This window comes from Manihot esculenta, chromosome 11 (genome assembly GCF_001659605.2).
Source record: "Manihot esculenta cultivar AM560-2 chromosome 11, M.esculenta_v8, whole genome shotgun sequence".
Lineage (NCBI taxonomy): Eukaryota > Viridiplantae > Streptophyta > Magnoliopsida > Malpighiales > Euphorbiaceae > Manihot > Manihot esculenta.
In genome coordinates, this window is record NC_035171.2 from 6,986,027 (window position 1) to 7,004,929 (window position 18,903).

Sequence of the window (18,903 nt, forward strand, 5' to 3'; positions counted from 1 at the left end):
CATCTAGAAATCCATAAAAATTTCCAGTTTAAGGACTTCAAGAATCACTAGAGATACACTTATAACTTTCGATCATGTATTGTTCTTGTAAGTGGATCATTTCCAAATACAACGTTCTTAACTTGTATTTATATTTTCTGATTGATATTCAATATCTTATGACCCGTAAAATATGATAATCTCACATAAACCATACTAACCTTAGTTCAATATCACTACTATGACAACGATTGACTATAAAAGTTTAGAACATTATTCTTTAAAATTTTAAAGTTTTACTAACAAATGCCTCACATTTGATAACTTGAACAAATTCAACATTTAATGATGTTTTATCAATTTAATATGTACAATAATAAATAAAGTAATAAAACAGATGACTTATCTTTATTTATTGTAGATAAAATGTTTTTATAATGTACATGAGACTAAGATTTATACTAACAAGTTTGGTATCAGTGAGTTATCTTTTTCGCTTATTATTGTCTAAGGTGATGGGAGTACAAAAAACCTCTTTAAGGTTGTTCCTTGGCTATTTAAGACTAAAATGGCTATGACATCTTTTTATTTTTTCTTGATATCTTTTAGCAAAGCTAATTTTATTGGGTCTAATTATTCTTTATTTTATTTTTAATTTTTTGTGTTTGGCTAGATTATATATGCATATGGATATTTGTTTTTACATACATGATTGCGCTAGTCGATTATCTTTTCTTTGCCTTTTCAATTATCGTCTGTCGATATCATTGACGAAAATAGAGCAATGGAGAAACGGCTTAATTTTTAAAAACCTCTTTATATTATGATTTATTTGAACTCTTAAGCTAATTTTTAAACTTTATTATATTTTTGACCAGGTTAAATCTTGTAATAAGATATCAATTTAGATTTTTACTGTAATTAAACTTTAATAATAAAACAAAAAGAGTTAAATAAATTATTTTTTTTAATTTCAATAAGTCAAAAATAATTAGTTAAAAATTTTAGTGTTTGTAATATTGACTCATAAAAAGTGAAAATTATTTGAATAAATTAATATAAAATAAGTTAGCTCAAATTGTATATATGTATGAGGTCGTGAAAGATAACAATAAAAAAATTATAAGTGAACAATATTATAAATAATTAATATAGAAAATCAGTTCTGATGATCTGAGATCCAATGGAATAGGGTTTTACAAGGGTTTTGTATTACTGAATAAGGCCTGAATTTCCTGAGGAGGGGACTCCTCTTTTATACATTGTCTTGCTTGCCGGTGACGTGTAAAGGTCTCTCCAGGATTGGGTCACGCGTCTCTGCCATGCGGATTCGGAGGTACTAGGGTATCAGCCGCCTGCTCCATGCATAACGGCTTCTGATTCTCCTCGTGCGTACGTTCAAGCGGATCTGCCAGGCTGTCTGGTGAATATTATTCCGGATCCTGGGCTGGGCTGAGAGTTGGGCCGGATGCTAAGCCTGGGTAGAGAGGGTCGGCTTCGTGCGGGCCGGGCCAGCTTGAGGAAGATGGGCCGAGCCCGGCCTTGAAGGTTGGATGAGCCAGGCTTGTTATGCATATCAGGTGTGTGGACCCCTACATCGTGGGCCTTGGGCTGTGGTCAAGCCCCTGGTCCGGGGTGAAGGAATCCAGCGGTCATCAATTGCCCCTTTACCTTCTCGGCAGTTATTGCTCCAACTGCCGAGGGGGTGAATACCAAGAACTATTATGATCGCGTCTGTTCGGGTTCAGGTACCTTAATAACATCCTTTCATCTTTCAGTCGTTGCGCAGTTTCTGAATTCTATCTGCTCTTTCCTCTTTCTGTCTTTTCTCTATTTTTCTTGTCCTCTGCCGCCTTTACTTTCTTGTCATCATTATCTGGACATCTCCTTTCTTTCCTTTTCTGTGAATATCTTTTAAAAATCTGACGCCATTAGCTTAGAGTCTAGTGTAGCTCTGTCCCGTGCTAAGTCTTCAGGCTCCGAGTATATATCAGCACCAGCTTTTATTCATTCTTGAGCCTTCTGTTGAAGCGAGAAATTCTTGTTTTATCTGTGGCAGGTTTATCCGACGCCTTCTTCAAACAGATTGCCTTGTGCCCCAGAGTTTTGCCTTGATTGTGCTCTTATCATCTTAAGGGAGAACTGTTTCTGACTTGTCCCTGTTTTGAAACTTTTTGCCGTTCCTGAGATAAATATGGGTCAGTTCAAAATTCTTGAAAGTTTGATGTTACCTCTAAGGCGTCTGAAGGGTGCATTGAAGATCCTTCGGGTATGGCAGGCGAAGGGCGGGACCATCCAGCAAGCTGCTGAAACTGCTTTACCCAGGTCGTCTGGCCGGCCTCCTCCTCTGCTTGTTGTCCGGGCTCCAGAGAAGTTCTGGACTGTTGAGGGGTTGGATCTAACTTCGCCTTTTTCCACAGAGAAACAGGGAATTTCCTCGATGCCCCTGTTGTCCTCTTTTGATATAAATGGGAGTGGCGCCGGCGCTCAGCTTGTTGTTCTTTTTGGTGTGAAGTACCAGTATTATTATTCCCTTTGGTGTGAAGTACCAGTATTACGTGAGACTGGGATCTGCTGCACTCAGTCAGGTCTCCAGCGATTTTTTCGAATGTGTACTTCGCGATCTCTTCGGGGTCATAGCCTCGAAGACTTATGTTTTTCATGTGTGGTGCACGGCCGGCATACCATATCTGAGCTTGTTCGAATGTACCGTGCATCACATTTGGGTAACTGGACGTTCGCCCAGGGGAACAGTGAGAAATGCTTATGGGAATCAACTTGTTCAGTTCCCCTGTAATAGCGAGACAGATCTTGGCCTTTTCTGAAAAACTCTCATTCCGAGCTACGAGAAGTCCTCCGAGCTGAAGACTAGAATAGTAGGGTAGGTGATAGTCGTAGATGAGGAAGTATCTGGATATGTAAATTCTTTAAGGATAGTCTTTCATCCCGTAGTGTAGGCCTTTGTAACGTGCTGTAATGTGCTTTTCTTTTAATGAAGTTCTTGTTCTGCTCTCATGCTTAAGCTGTTCTTTTTTTTATTATGTGTGAAATACTTTAGATTGCTCGCCTTATGGTTTTAACCAACTGAGCTCTGTCCTGCTTTTTCCCGAGCTAATCTAACCTATCTGCGAGCTCTGATGAGTTGAACTCCGGATCCACTTAGTCAACTGGGCTTTCAAGTTTTTCGAACTGGACTGTCTGACCGACCTGTGAGCTCGGTCTTTACTTCGATGAATTGAGCTTTGAGTCTCCTTCATCCGTCCGGGCTCTCAGGTCATGTTGTCCGAGCTGAACTGACCGACCTGAGAGTTCTGTCTTTGCTTAGTGAAATGAGCTCTGAGTTTCCTTTAGCTGGCCGAGCTCTCAAGTCATGCTGTCTGAGCTGGACTAATCCAACCTCTGAGCTCGGCTTCTGATGAGTTGAACTCTAAGCTCTCAGCTTTGTATGACTCCGAGGTGCTTTTGGCGCTTCTTTCCGATCTCCCACCCTTTGTTTAGTAGCGGTAAATCAAATCTTATAACTTTTTAAGTGATGCGCAAGTCTGACCTTTATCATGCTCCCATTTGCTTGTACTTTTGAGTCTTTTCATAACTTGCCCCTCTGTTTCCTCGGCATTTACCATAGGGATGGTAAAGTAGTAGGCTAAGTTGCTCTGACTGATGAGTTGGGCCTGTATTATGTGGGTGGCGAATGGGCTTTTAAATGATGGACTGTCATCGTATACTTGGCCCTTGATAGATGTAGAGAAGCCCAGCGATCATCCTTTTGCCCCTTTACCGTCTCGCCGGTTATTTCCTAACCGTCGAGAGGGTAAATTTCGAGAACAATTAATGATCGCGCCGCTCCAAGACAAAACTGTTCAGTATCAACGCTTTGCCTCATAATAGCCTTTCTTTCTTTCTTTTCGAATTCCTTCTGTCCTTTGAAGAACTAGCTCTTGGTTGCTCTCTGTCTTCCTGCAATTCCTTCTACGTCTCTTTTTTCATCCCATCGTGTTCTCAGGTACGCTTCCTTGTTCTTCTATGGCAAGTTTAAAGCTTCCTGATGTTTTTGATCTTGAGTCGCATATTACCCCTTCCAACATAACTAATCACATTTCCCGGAGACTTTTAGATACTCCGTTGTATCTTATTCGAGCACCTCTTCCAAATGAGAGGATAGTTCTTCCTTACCCTCGCCCTCCTGGTTTAGTGGATCCTCAGGAGGTTCGTAGCATAGTGTTTTTTCTGAAGCAGAGAGAATTTGGTCTACCGCTTCCTTTTACCCCTTTCTTTGTTGAGGTTTTTGAATATTTTGGGGTAACTCCTCGAATGTTATCCCCAAATTCCATTTTATTCATGTCCTATTTCGAGTCTATCTGTCTGGGTTGGGGTTTCACCCCTACGGCCTGTCTGTTTGTCACTTTTTTTCCGCCTGGTTAGGGCGAAGCAAAACTTCTATTACTTTTCCCCCCGTAATGGGCTGTCTCTTCTTACGGGCTACAAGGATTCTATAAAGGGATGGGTAGAGAATTTCCTTGTGGCGGAGTTGAAATTAGGGTCCTGCCGATCGTGGGATGTGGACCTGAGGTGGGGGGAGATCTTTCCGGGCTGCAACGATCTGCCCGAATTGAGTCTTATTGAGCAGGTCGGGCTGCTTCGACTGACTTCCGTTGAGAGGAAGTATGATGTCGAGAAGTGTATGTTTGCGTCAAACCTTAGGGATATCCAGGACACGGGTATAGTGCTTTGTCCGGTTATTCTGTTTTTTTCTTTGCTCATGATATCAGGAAGTATGCTGACTCTTTATAGCTTCTTGTTTCTCGCAGCTTCCGAGGTTAGAATGAATGGCATCAAATTCCCCAAGAATTTTGACCTGTCTCGGGAGAACATGCATGCAATTTTTGACGCCTTTGGGGATGGGCGTTCTGTAACTGAGATTGCTGCGGAGCTGGCGCAGGCCGCTTCTTCCAAGAAGATCAGCCGACCTCCTGTCAAAGCCTCTTCTCGGACTTCCAAACCGAGCTCTCGCAGCACCAAATCAGCTCGGTCATCTAGCCATGGTGGGTCGAGCTCGACCTCGACGCCTGCTGAAGGGTTTAGATCCGTTCCAGCCTCCTCAGAGGTCGTGAGGGAAACTTCCCTAGCTGTTGCGGAGCAGACCCAAGCTACTGAACAAGTGGGGCAGGGTGCCGTTCGTTCTACTGAGGAGGCGTTAGGGGGGAAATTTAAGTCCCCTGTTGAAGATAAGGAGATCTCTAGGACAGGGATGGAGATCGTCCTCCTGGAGGATCAAAGCCCGGAGGTTTCTAGTGAAGGTGCCCCTGCCCCTGTGAGGACTGAGCCTGAGGGATCTGAGGGTGTCCCCTCAAAGACTGGGGGCAAGCGTCCGACCCCTTCTGGAACGCCCGTCCCATCTCCTGCTCGGAAAAAATCCCGGACTGCTGTGGGTCCTTCCCCACCTCTTCCTCCCATTGGGAAAGGGAAAGGTGTTTCTGCTGTTCCTTCGTCGTCCCCTACTGACAACATTCTGGACCTGTCAAGCATTTCCTCAGAGTCTCCGGCCTCCGCTGTTGCCGCACTTCTCCGGGAACGGATGTTCGGCGGGATAACAGAGGCTTCGGATCCTCGTCTTCTGGCCCTGACTGGTCACTTGGCCAGTTCTACCAAGGAGCAAGTGTCCTTCCAATCTCGCTCTCGTGAGGAGCTCGGATCCACGATTGGAGAAATGCTGCTGATGGTAAGTTATTTTTTCACCTTTCTTTGAGTTTGCTTTGTTTCTTTTCTTGACAATTGTTCTTCCGTACTAGGTGTTAGGCCTGGTTATGGAGGTGGATGCCCGTGATCTCTCTCTCCGGGAGTCCGTGGACTGCCGAATCGAGGAAGCGCGTCGTGATGAGAACCTGACTGCCACCAGCGACGCGAGGGGCCACCTGGCAGCCGCCCGGGAGCAGATCCAGTCTCTCCGAGTGGAGTTGCATTCTGCCCTGGAGGCCTCTAAAAGAGCTGAGGACAAAGCAGTTGAGGCGGCAGAGCATAGCAAATCCCTAGAGTCAGAGCTATCTCGTACTCGCAGAGTTCTCCAGGAGTCTGATGAGAGGGCAGCTGAAGTGGAAACTCGTTGTGTAGAGGTTGTAAAACAGCTGTCCTCTATGACGACGGCCCTTCAGGAGAGGGATGAGGCTGTAAGCCAAAGGGCTGAGGTCCAGCGCCAACATGAGGCCTTAAAGGTTGATTTTGAGGGGCTTCAAGCTCACCTGAGTGAGGTGAAGGCTCAGAAGGAAAGTGCCCTAGCCCGGGTGGAGGTCCTTGAGCAGGAATTGGGCACAAGTTCTGAACGTATCAAAGATCTGTCTTCATCGGCTGAAGAGTTCAACCTTCGCCAACAACAGCTGAAGAATGAAGTCAGGGCTTTGGAACGTAAATGTTTAGCCCTGCTTGAGGTGGTAAAGTATGCGGAAGGGAAGGCTCAGCTGAAGCGTGAACAGTATATAGCGGAGTATCAGGAGTCTGATGAGCTGAAGGTTAAAATTGATCAGGCCTGTGAAGCTCATCTTCAGGACTACAAAGACTCTTCTGAGTTTAAGGAATTTGTGGCTGAGGCTTGTGAAGAACACCTTGATGAGTATAAAGCGTCTGGTGAGATGAAAAAGGCTATCCTTGATAAGGCCTACCGCATGTATGTAACTGGCTACAATCGCGGTTTAAGAGAAGCTAGACAGGCTCCTGATGTTCCTTTGGCCAAGCTTCGGAGGCGCGAAGTGGACTCAGATGGCGAGTCAGTGCTATACGGGGAGGATGATTGCCCTTTGCCCCGAGGAGATTCTCGGAGGAACATAGACCGGCCATCTGAGTCTTCGTCAGAGGAATCTGAGGTAGGGTCGGAGGAAGATGATCTTGATTCTGAGAAAGACGGCCTCCACCCTAGGTCAGAAGTGGCCCCTACTATTAATGTTGAGAGCTCTAGCCCCAGGGACACTGAGCTTCCTTCGGGGATGGCTGTAAATAGAGATAATGCAGGCGAGGGTGTTCTTACTGATGTAAGTCCTTTAAGGACTATTTATCCTCCTTCCTCGCCGGAGAAATAAATTGTAATAGTTAGTAATGCAATATTAGTTTCTTTCTTGTTTTTCATATTTCTTGACATTTATCTCTACTCTTTGTAAACTATATATTTTCGTTCAAAAGCTCTGAATTAAGCTTAAGTTGCGAGCTCAGCTCTTAGCTGATGATTTGGGAGATCAAGTCTCGTACCTTTTTAATGACAACTATCATGTCAGTTTTTGGCTTTTAGTCCTGCTTTCTGCGCTGTGACTTCGTATATTTGTTTCAGATAAATTGATTTAGGCTTTGATTATAGCCTTTTTTATCCTTCTAAGGATATCTTCATTTATGAGTCCTGCTATGGAGGGAGCTCGGCCGTTCTCTTTGGCCTTCGTATCTGGATCCTTTAAGGATATAAGTCTACCCGAGTTGAGGGCTCGGTCGTGGGCCTTTGCTAACATCGGTCCGAGCTGGGAGTTCGACCTTGAGTGTCGTAAGAATATAAGTCTATTCGAGCTGGGAGCTCGGCCCCCTTTTTTTTTTTTTTTTTTTTTTTTTTTTGGGAGGCTCTTAAGTCCTTTACCGACCTATTTTCGATTCTAGGAGATCTTACGGGATCCTGGTTTTCTTTCCGGGACGACCTCGGGGTCTCGCCGGTTGTTTTTGTTTCCAGGAGATCTTACGGGATCCTGTTTTTTCTTTGAATTTCCGGGACGACCTCGGGGCCTCGCCGGTTGTTTTTGTTTCCAGGAGATCTTACGGGATCCTGTTTTTTCTTTGAATTTCCGGGACGACCTCTGGGCCTCGCCGGTTGTTTTTGTTTCCAGGAGATCTTACGGGATCCTGTTTTTCTTTGAATTTCCGGGACGACCTCGGGGCCTCGCCGGTTGTTTTTGTCTCCAGGAGATCTTACGGGATCCTGTTTTTTCTTTGAATTTCCGGGATGACCTCGGGGCCTCGCCGGTTGTTTTTGTTTCCAGGAGATCTTACGGGATCCTGTTTTTTCTTTGAATTTCCGGGACGACCTCGGGGCCTCGCCGGTTGTTTTTGTTTCCAGGAGATCTTACGAGATCCTGTTTTTCTTTGAATTTCCGGGACGACCTCGGGGCCTCGCCGGTTGTTTTTGTCTCCAGGAGATCTTACGGGATCCTGTTTTTTTCTTTGAATTTCCGGGACGACCTCGGGGCCTCGCCGGTTATTTGTACAAAATTCAGGCTCATTGGCCTTACTGTCGCTTCGTCATCTCAGCTGGTTTTTGTGCCTAACTGAGGTCTTGTTTGTGAGGGATCTCTCTGAGCCCTGTTCTTTTCTTTATCATGAAAAATGTTTTTTCACAAAGATAATCACATTGTATAAACAATTTTCATTTATTCACATTTGTCAAAATGCGATGTCTTTTTTTCTTTACAAATATTTCAAGGAAAATACCTTTTTAAGTGCTGGATGTTCCAAGCATGGGGGTCGGGGTTTCCTTGCATATCTTCAATTCGGTATACCCCGGGCTTAACCACTTTTGTCACCTTGAATGGACCTTCCCAGGTCGGTGCTAGTTTGCCTGCAGCTGCTCTTTTTCCGGTAGCTTCCAGGTTTCTTAAAGTCAGGTCTCCCACCTTCAAGCTTCTTTCTCTGACCTTTTGATTGTAATATCTTGCTGCTCGTTGTTGATAAGCAGCAGTTCGGACTTGGGCTTCTTCCCTAACTTCTTCAAGAGCATCTAGGTTGCTCCTTAATTTGTCCCCATTAGCGTTCTCACTAACGAATTGAACTCGATGAGTGGGGATCTGCAATTCAACTGGGACTACAGCCTCTGTGCCGTATGCAAGTGCAAACGGGGTTTCTTGAGTGGGCGCTCTGGGAGTGGTTCGGAGTGCCCATAGAGTGCTATTGAGCTCTTCTGCCCAATTCTCCTTTGCGCCATTCAGCTGTTTCTTTAATCCTTGAAGGATAGCCCTATTAGTGACTTCCGTTTGGCCATTAGTCTGAGGATGAGCCACGGAGGAGAACTTGTGCCATATGCCCATGTTCGTCGTGAAGGCTCTGAAAGTGCTGCAGTCAAATTGTCTGTCGTTGTCTGAGATAAGTACTCTTGGTATGCCAAATCTGCAGATGATATGTCCCCATACGAAATCTATCATCTTGCGAGCTGTGATTGTGGCTATTGCTTCTGCCTCTGGCCATTTCGAAAAATATTCCACAGCCACCACTACGAATTTCCTTTGCCCCGTAGTCTTGGGGAAAGGTCCCAGGATGTCAATTCCCCATTGCGAGAAAGGCCATGGACTGGATATGCTTGCTTGAGGAGTGGCAGGGGTCCTGATGGCATTAGCAAATCTCTGACATACGTCACACCTCCGGACAAACTCTTCTGCTTCTTTTTTAACAGTGGGCCAGTAGTATCCTTGCCTGAATATTTTGTTAGCTAATGTCCCTGCTCCCTCGTGAGCTCCACATAGGCCTCTATGTATTTCCTCCATTACCTTTGCAGCTTCTTCCGGACTCACACACCGGAGCCATGGGCTGGATTTCCCTTTTCTGTATAAAGTTCCCCTTATTACTTGGTAATTGGCAGCTCGAGCTGCTATCTTTTTGGCTTCAACTTTATCTTCGGGGAGTTCGCCCTTTTCCAAGTATCTCAAGTATGGAGTCATCCAAGTTGGGCTCTGCTCCACCTGCAGTACTGTATATATTTTCTTGAAAGCAGGTGTGCTGACATGCTGTATGTAGACTTCATCAGGGAGCTGCTCTAACTCTTCTTTGGTCAGCCGACTAAGCAGGTCTGCCTCCTCATTTTCATCTCGAGGTATCCTCTGAAATCTCGTAAATACTCCTCGGCGCGTGAGGTCGGCTTCCACAGCTTTTACTTTATCAAGATAACTCTGCATGATGGGATCTCTGGCCTGATATATTCCCGTCACCTGGTTGATCACCAGCTGAGAGTCACTATTTACTTCGAGGTCGGTTACCCCTATTTCCAAAGCTACCAACATTCCGTTCACCAAGGCTTCATATTCGGCCACATTATTAGAAGCTTTGAATTCTAGCCGTAAGGCATAACATACTTTGAAGCCCTCCGGCCCCTTAAGTATTATCCCAGCGCCGCTGCCCTCAGAGCCTGATGCTCCGTCTACATATAGCTTCCAGCTGGACTCTTGGGAAAGCTCTCCCTCTCCTTCTTTGCTTGGTATCTCCGAGGATGATCCTTCCTTCTCCTTGTTGAATGAGCATTCTGCTATGAAGTCAGCTAGCGCTTGAGATTTTATAGCTGTCCGAGGTCGGTACTCCAGGCAGTAAGGGCTGATTTCCACGGACCATGCTAACATCCGTCCTGAAGTTTCCGGCCTACGTAGGATCTTCTTTAACGGTTGGTCCGTCATCACAACTCCTTGGTGGCCTTCCAGATAAACTTTGAATTTTCGGACTGCTAACAACAAGGCATACGCCAATTTTTCAATGTTCGAGTATCTGACCTCAGTGTCTCTGAGTACCTTGCTGACGTAGAAAACAGGTTTCTGCTCCCCTCCTTCCACTCTTACTAGTACTGCGCTGACTGCTTGCTCTGAGGCTGCCAAGTATATCAAGAGTTCTTCCCCTTTTACGGGGCTGCTGAGCACGTGAGGTGAGCTGAGGTATTCCTTAAGTTCTGTGAAGGCTTTTTGGCAGTCTTCTGTCCATTCAAAATTCGGGACCTTCCTCAATTTTTTGAAGAATGGCAAACACTTTTCTGCCGACCTTGACATAAATCGATGAAGCGCCACTACTCTCCCAGTTAATCTCTGGACGTCCCTTACACAGGTTGGCTCTGGCATATTCAATATGGCTTCCACTTTCTCCGGATTGGGTTCAATGCCTTTTCCACTCACCATGTACCCCAAGAATTTTCCTCCCCTGATGAAGAAAGCGCACTTTGCTGGATTCAGCTTCATCCTGTATTGATCTAACACCCCAAATATCTCCCTTAAATCCGTTATATGTTGTTGAAAAGTTGAACTTTTAACCACCATGTCATCCACATACACTTCTACATTCCTGCCGATCTGATTTTTAAAGATTTTATTCATTAATCGTTGGTAAGTTGCCCCGGCGTTTCTTAATCCGAAGGGCATAGCTCTGTAGCAGTAAGTCCCATCTTCAGTTATAAATGAGGTCTTCTCCTCATCCGTTTTTTCCATTGGGATTTGGTGGTAACCAGACATAGCATCCAAAGAAGACATATAATCAAAACCAGCCGTTGAGTCGACCATCTTATTAATATCGGGGAGGGGGTAACAATCTTTAGGGCAGGCCTTATTCAGGTCGGTAAAATCTATACACATCCTGTATTTGCCATTGGCTTTTTTGACTAACACAGGATTTGCCAACCACTGTGGGTACATAACCTCCCTAATAAAGCCTGCCTCTTCTAGCTTCTGCACCTCTTCCTGGGTAGCCTGCTGCTTCTCTCTTCCCACTACTCTCTTCTTTTGCTTTACTGGTCTAGCCTCGGGGAGGACATTCAATTGGTGTGTCATCACTTTGGGGTCAATTCCCGGCATGTCTGAGGGCTTCCATGCGAAGGTCGGCGAGTGACTTCGGATCAGGGCCATGGCTTCACCTTTTTGTTCTTTGGTGAGGCCGGCATTGAGACTGAAGACCTTACTCGTTTCTTCTTCTGATAGGGAGAAAGTCTCCAGCTCTCCAACGGGCTCTGTCCGGGCTTCCTTTATCTCATCCCTGACCTCCAAAACTTCTGAATCAAGCGCTTCTCCGGTTGAGTTCGGTTCCGTCACTGTGGCCAAGTATACTGCCCTTGCTTCCTCCTGGCTTCCCCGGACCATTCCCACTCCTCCTTCCGTTGGGAACTTGAGTGCCAGATACCTGATGCTAGTGACAGCTTCGAAACTGAACAATGCCGGCCTCCCCAAAATCGCATTGTAGCTCAGTGGGAGTTTGACCACCAAGAACACCTCATAATGGGTGCGAGCTTTGGGTGCTTCTCCCAAGGTAAGGGCCAGCTTCACCTTCCCTTCTACGAGTACCGGTGCTCCTCCGATCCCTTTGATGGGTGACTGGTCCCGAACCAACTGTTCCTCTGGGATTCCCATCTGCTGGAAAACCCGATATGGCAATAAGTTAACCTTACTCCCATCATCCACCAGAACCTTCTTCACCCGAAAATTATGGATGACTGCTTCAATGACAAGCGTGTCATCATGGGGCATCTGAATGCCCTGTGCATCCTCCGAAGAGAAAGCGATGGTCATGGGAGAGTGTTCAACGATCTGCATAACCTCGCCATTACTGGTCTCCCCTTCCCGGTTTCTCTTCTTTCCTCGACGGTTCATCCGTCCTCCAGTTCCTCCAACAATCATATTAATAGTCCCACTGGACCCATCATTCACTGGTCCAGCTCCAGTTCTCCTGGGCATCTGGGCTGCCGGACCGGGTTGAGGCCTCTGCCCCTCCGGTTTCTTCATAAAATTTTTGAGATGTCCCCTTTTTATCAATCTTTCAATCTCCGCGATTAACTGAAAACAGTTATTTGTATCGTGGCCATGCGTCCGGTGGTACTGACAATACTTGTCAGGATTCCTCTGATCTGCTTCCGACTTCAAAGGTTTGGGCCACTGGAGAAACTCCTTATCCTGGACAGCCATGAGCACCTCGGCTCTGGACGCATTTAATGGAGTCGGTTTCTCCGGGACCCAAGGAGGGAGCACTCTTGGTTCGAGAACCCGAGGAGGAGGAGGCCTTTGATCCCTTCTTTCCCAGGCCTGCTTGTACGGCTCAGGCCTTTTTCCACGCTTCTTCTCGTGTTTCTCCGACCTCCCCTCCTCCGGGGCTTTCTCTTTTCCTTCCCCCCCTTTGGCAAATCTACTCGTTACTAAGGCGTCATCCTGCCTTATATACTTTTCCGCCCTCTTCATCAACTCGGCCAGTGAGGTCGGAGGTTTCCTGCTCAGAGAACCAAAGAACTCGGCAGAGGTTGTTCCCTTTTGCATGGCCTCTACCGCCCTTCCTTCGTCAAGCTCGGGAATCTGCAGGGCCTCCGTATTGAAACGGGCGACATACTCTCTGAGGGATTCACCAGCTTTTTGTCTCACTGTTTCCAGATAGCTCGTCTTCCTATCTGCTGGCACCCCGGCTACGAACCGGCTAATGAAGCGGGTGGCCAGATCTCCGAAACTTTTAATGCTTCCGGCCTCCAGGCTGTTGAACCATGCCCTCGCTGGCCTCGAGAGCGTTGTTGGGAACACCTTACACATCAGAGCATCTGACAGAGTTTGCAACTCCATGAAGGTCTTATAGTTCATGACATGCTCTCTCGGGTTACCAGCTCCATTATAGGCCGCCATCGGCGGCATCATAAACTTTTTGGGAACGGTCTCCTGCTGCATTAACTTTGAGAAGGGAGAAGAAGTAGGCAAGGAGGTTTGACTCTGATCTTTCTTACCTAGCTCGGCTAGGAGCTGCTCCTTCAACCTTTTCAGCTTTTGGTTCATTTTCTCGTCTTCCGGGCTGGATCTTTTGCCCAAACTGCATTCTTCCTCCTCTGTTTCAGTTCCCGTTTCTCTGGTTGTTTCGGCAGAATAGTCGTTCACCTCTTCATTTTCTATCAACTCTCTTGCCCTTCGCCCATGAATTCGGGCCTCCGGTTCTTCCTCTTCTCCAGCATCGTGGTTGTTAGTTCGGAAGCGGGCAGAGGTAGGTTGGGGTTCATCGGTTCTGGGTTCCTCCACTACTGGGAGTGCGTTTACTGGGGTGCTAAGTCCCCTTTGTTGCATTATCTGGCCCAACCAGTGAGCAGTGGTTTGTAGCTGGAGAGCCATGGTTTGAATGTCTTGGTTAGACAGGGTCATGGTGGGAGTATTCCCTGCCAGGCTTGGCGAGGGATTAAGAGAAATAGGTGTTTGGTTATTCAACGTTGTAGGGCTAGAAAAGGAGAACTGCTGCCCCTCTTGGGCAGAGCTCAGGTCATTTGGAGTATTAAGGTTACTGTCTTGGTGGTTTGCCATCGTGGATCTCAGTGGGTTTTGAAAGTGAAAACTCCGGTGATAAAAAGATCTCCTTCGTTTCCCACAGACGGCGCCAATTGATGATCTGAGATCCAATGGAATAGGGTTTTACAAGGGTTTTGTATTACTGAATAAGGCCTGAATTTCCTGAGGAGGGGACTCCTCTTTTATACATTGTCTTGCTTGCCGGTGACGTGTAAAGGTCTCTCCAGGATTGGGTCACGCGTCTCTGCCATGCGGATTCGGAGGTACTAGGGTATCAGCCGCCTGCTCCATGCATAACGGCTTCTGATTCTCCTCGTGCGTACGTTCAAGCGGATCTGCCAGGCTGTCTGGTGAATATTATTCCGGATCCTGGGCTGGGCTGAGAGTTGGGCCGGATGCTAAGCCTGGATAGAGAGGGTCGGCTTCGTGCGGGCCGGGCCAGCTTGAGGAAGATGGGCCGAGCCCGGCCTTGAAGGTTGGATGAGCCAGGCTTGTTATGCATATCAGGTGTGTGGACCCCTACATCGTGGGCCTTGGGCTGTGGTCAAGCCCCTGGTCCGGGGTGAAGGAATCTAGCGGTCATCAAGTTTAATATAAAATTTTTTTATATTAATAAACAAAAACTTTAAATGGACTTTGTATATATATATAAATGTATAATATAAATACTAATCCACTAAGAATGTTAGATTTTTTTTCTTCACATGTATATATGGATATATAATATAAATATTAATCTCTTACATTTATTATATTAATTTTATGTGACAAACTTTAAAGAGTTTGTGATTAATTTTGAAAAAAAAAAGGACTTATTTAGACTTTGACCAATAGTTTAAGGGTGGAAATAAACTTTGTATTCATTTCAATTTTATAAACCAGACGACGCGATAATTTTTGAAATTTATATATTCGTTATAAATTAATCAATTAATTAATTATAATCCATACGTTAAACGCCCTAATCGTCGCAAATAAACCGTCGTCGTTTCATACCCTGTAAAACCCGAAGTACCGGAAACACATGCACGCGCCCATATTGTACTTTTAAAAAAGGCCACCGCTTTACTTCTCATCAGCGTTCTAATATAAATTCACAAAAAATCAAACGCAACAGCAGAACCAGCAGACCTAATCCCCAAGCCAAAAACCCCATACAACCCCGATAATCACTTCACCAGGAAACCCTAGAATTCGCTGGAAAATGTCAGCTGTAGTTTGCGGGAGCAAGAGATCCTTCATGCTGGAGGATCTTCCATCGCCTCCTGTATCTAAAAGGCTTCGATGCAGTTCCTCTTCTTCTTCACCTGTTCGCTTCTCTCCTTCCCCCCCTCTCCATCAGCTCAGGGCTCTTTTCCCGCACGTCGATTCTCAGGTCTCTGTCTATCTCTCTCGATTTAGATAGCGTGATTATAGTGGATAATATATGTATAGTAGTGTGTTTGTGTTTCTTCGATTGATATTCTGACAATATTTGGCTTCTAATAGACACTGTTTGTTTTTATTTTGTATTTTTTTAATTTCTAAGTGTGTGCGTATGGGTGATTCATTGCGGTTTTTGGGTAAAAAATCGTTATTTGACATCGATTAGCTTTGATCTCTTCAATTAAGTTGGATTTAGTGAAGTTCAAATCCATCGATTTCCAATAACTGTTATGAAGTTGAGCAAAGTTAATTTATTGAACTTAAAATCCATTCCTCCAAGCTGTGTTAGCACTTTCTCAGACAGTATGCTAATTTTTCTGTTATCTAAAATTTAATTCAACTTCAAATTTGCACATGCTTATATTTTTGTCAAGAGTCTTGATGTTGGTTTGGAAGATTAGTATCTGATTATATCTTTTTCATAATGCATTTGTAAGTCATCTTACTAGTCAAACTTGTTTGTTTCGATAGAACATTTTCAAATTTGTGTTTACTCCTGGTAGGGGGGGGGCAGTAACTGATGACATACTGGTGCATTTTCCGCATTCTCCCTCTTGATATTGTATTCCAGCTAGTCTAAACCACATGTTTGATAGATTGATTTCATTAACATATCCCTTTTGTCTGCCTTTTGCAATCAGTGATCTGGTTTTTCTTCTCCTTTCTTGCCATAATCAGATTGGATATCTAAATATATTGTCAACTGTGACCTCATTGATTGAAAATGCCCATAACAATAATACTGTCGTGATTTAAACTTGCAGCTTCTTGAGAGAGCACTTTTTCAATCTTCTAACGATTTGGACTCTGCTATCAAGAGCCTGAATGAGCACTGTTTAGAATCTGCAGATCATAATTCAAATTCTGCTGAAGAAGCTAGTCTAAATGAGCAAGGTGTGTTAATTTTTTACATCTAAATGAATAAATAAAAACTGTGCTAACTGTATAAATGCTGATTCCTCTCTTCTCTCTATCTCTCTCTGTCTATCTCCCTCTCGTGTTGAATTTTTGTACTTTTTATGTGAAGTTGCTACATCACTTTTATTTGTTAGTAAACCTATTTCATTTTAGAATTCATAAATTCTGGGACCTGAGTTTGATATATTCACATAAAATGTTTTTATCTCTTCATATATGGAGTTTGAATCTTAATCTTTTATATTCAAAGCATGTATATTGCATGGTTTTAGGTATATGTCTCTCTGTGTCCACAATATAATTCCAGGATTATTTTGTTATCCTACAATGTCTCTTGGTCTAGGATATAATTTCACCAAATGCTTGGGAATATGAAAATTTTCCTCCTTTTTTGCTCTAATCATTAGATTTGCTTCTTGTGGAAATGATCAATTTTAGTTATGGGATTCATGTGATGATTCATTGTCTAGAGCAGTTTATTGTTTTGATGGAGCTGCATTTAGCTTTGCAGTGTGAAAATGGCATGATCAGTAGAACCAAATTGTCACTTACAGTTATGAGCATCATATGGTATTCTGTATGTCTTCTCAATTTGTTGTTCAGTTTGTTTAATGTCAGATATCAGAAAAGACATTCACAGCTCCTATCAAATTGACAGGTACTTTGACCAATGATGGAGATGCTACTCCTTCTGAGAATACATCAGTGCCAAACAAGCTTCCTGTGGATGGTGCAGAATGGGTGGACTTGTTTGTGAGAGAAATGATTAGTGCTACTGGTGTTGAAGATGCCAGAGCCCGTGCGTCAAGGGTGCTGGAGATTTTGGAGAGATCTATCAGTAAGAATGCTGCTGAAAATGCAGCTCAGAGTTTACAGAAGGTATCTATCTGTTCTATATTACTTGGACTTTCTTTTTCTAGACACGATGATCTGTTGGATGCTCCATTACTAGGATGCTAAGAATGGTGATATTTTTTCAATCGGCAGAGTAGCAATAAATATTGCCATTTGGCCACAGTTACTTTGGCAAACTTGTCAATTCTTGATGTCTCTACATTTGATTGATGTCAACCGCTTAGAGAAATAGTCCACGTGGACCTTGAGAACATTAGCCTTTTTTTTAATGGATTGTATTAGTTTGTCTGAAAAAGAGGGTTGAGTTATCTTCACTGCAGGGAGCAATGTACTAGACAGCAACTCGGTGCATGTCTCACGCCAACTTTATGCGAGAAATAAATAGTAGAATGGAGGTATTTAGGATGTATCTTCCATAGTTGTTAAAGGCTCAAGGCGTCAAGGGGTTCTGGAGCCTAGGCGCAAGGCGCAAGGCGTAGGCGCCCGTCTGAACAACTCAAGGTGCAAAAATAAAAAAAAATTAAAAATTAAAAATTAAATAAATATGAATAATTTATCAAAATTTAAATATTATTAGATGATTATTTAAATTTATCTACTTTTATAATTACTTAAGTTTGGTGATATGATAACATTCTATTATAAATTATATTTATTTAATTTTTTTAAAAATAATTTTAAATAATATTGGCATCTTCCATCCCCCCCTCCCCCCAACTGCTCAATTTTTTAGATGATTTGCGAACAGGATAATTTAGAACTCAAAGCAATTTGATGATGAAGAAGTGCACATTGTCACAAATTTTGTTATTCGAGTACTTAATTATATGAAATTAATGTTCAGGACTGCATTTATTAAATGGTATACAGTGGAAGGAAAACTTTTAGAATCTGACATTTAAACTTTTTCTAATTGCATTAGACAAATAAGTACTGCTTTTCTAATTTAGGAAAACCTGATGCAAAAAGAGCATATTGAAGTTCTGATGCGAGAGAACTCCATCCTGAAAAGAGCTGTGTCTATCCAGCATGAACGTCAGAAAGAGTTTGAAGATAAACATCGGGAGTTGCAGCAGTTGGTATCTCAATATCAACAGCAGATAAAAACTCTTGAGGTCTGTATCAAAATTTTCAAAAGACTTGTCTTTTTCCTTTCTGTCCTATCTCCTGTTGTGGCTGTTCTGAGTTAGGTTTAAGGTTAAGGCTGTGCTAATGGAATGAAGGAAGAAAAGGATAGAGATTGTAAATATTTTTGCAGAAAAACAAAACTATATTCATTTTTGTGGTCAACCTAACAAGTCTTCTTCACGGTTTTGCTTTCAGATGAACAACTACGCGTTGATGATGCATTTGAGACAGGCCCAGCAAAGCAGTCCCATCCCAGGGCGTTTCCATCCTGATGTCTTTTAATAAAGATGTGAACCAATATATGATTTGATATATTAGCAAATTCACGCTTTGTTGCAACTGCAATTTGTGTTGGGCTTGGCATAAGTTGTGCGTGTTAAGCAAGTAGAGTTTGTCATGTATGTTTCCCTATTTTCAGTGGATATGAGAGGCCACTAGCCCAGTGTGGCATTTTATAAAGGAAAAAAATTAATTGGTTTTCTTTTAAATTAGTTCTCCGGAAAATTATGCCTAGTATAGTAACTAGAATACTTCCTTGTATCAATCATCTCTCCTGTTGATGTTGCATTGAATAATTTGTCAGCATCAGCTAGGGATT

General features: G+C 43.7%; 1 protein-coding gene across 1 annotated transcript; it reads left to right on the top strand.

Moving 5' to 3' along the window:
* The first annotated feature begins 15,063 nt into the window (after nucleotides 1–15,063).
* On the top strand, nucleotides 15,064–18,793 carry LOC110625842. The gene is made up of 6 exons (XM_043961398.1): nucleotides 15,064–15,354; nucleotides 16,169–16,319; nucleotides 16,730–16,899; nucleotides 16,941–17,201; nucleotides 18,128–18,292; nucleotides 18,501–18,793. The coding sequence occupies exons 1-6, from the start codon at nucleotides 15,184–15,186 to the stop codon at nucleotides 18,585–18,587; spliced, it is 1,005 nt and encodes a 334-aa protein (XP_043817333.1). The 5' UTR covers nucleotides 15,064–15,183; the 3' UTR covers nucleotides 18,588–18,793.
* Nucleotides 18,794–18,903: the final 110 nt, after the last annotated feature.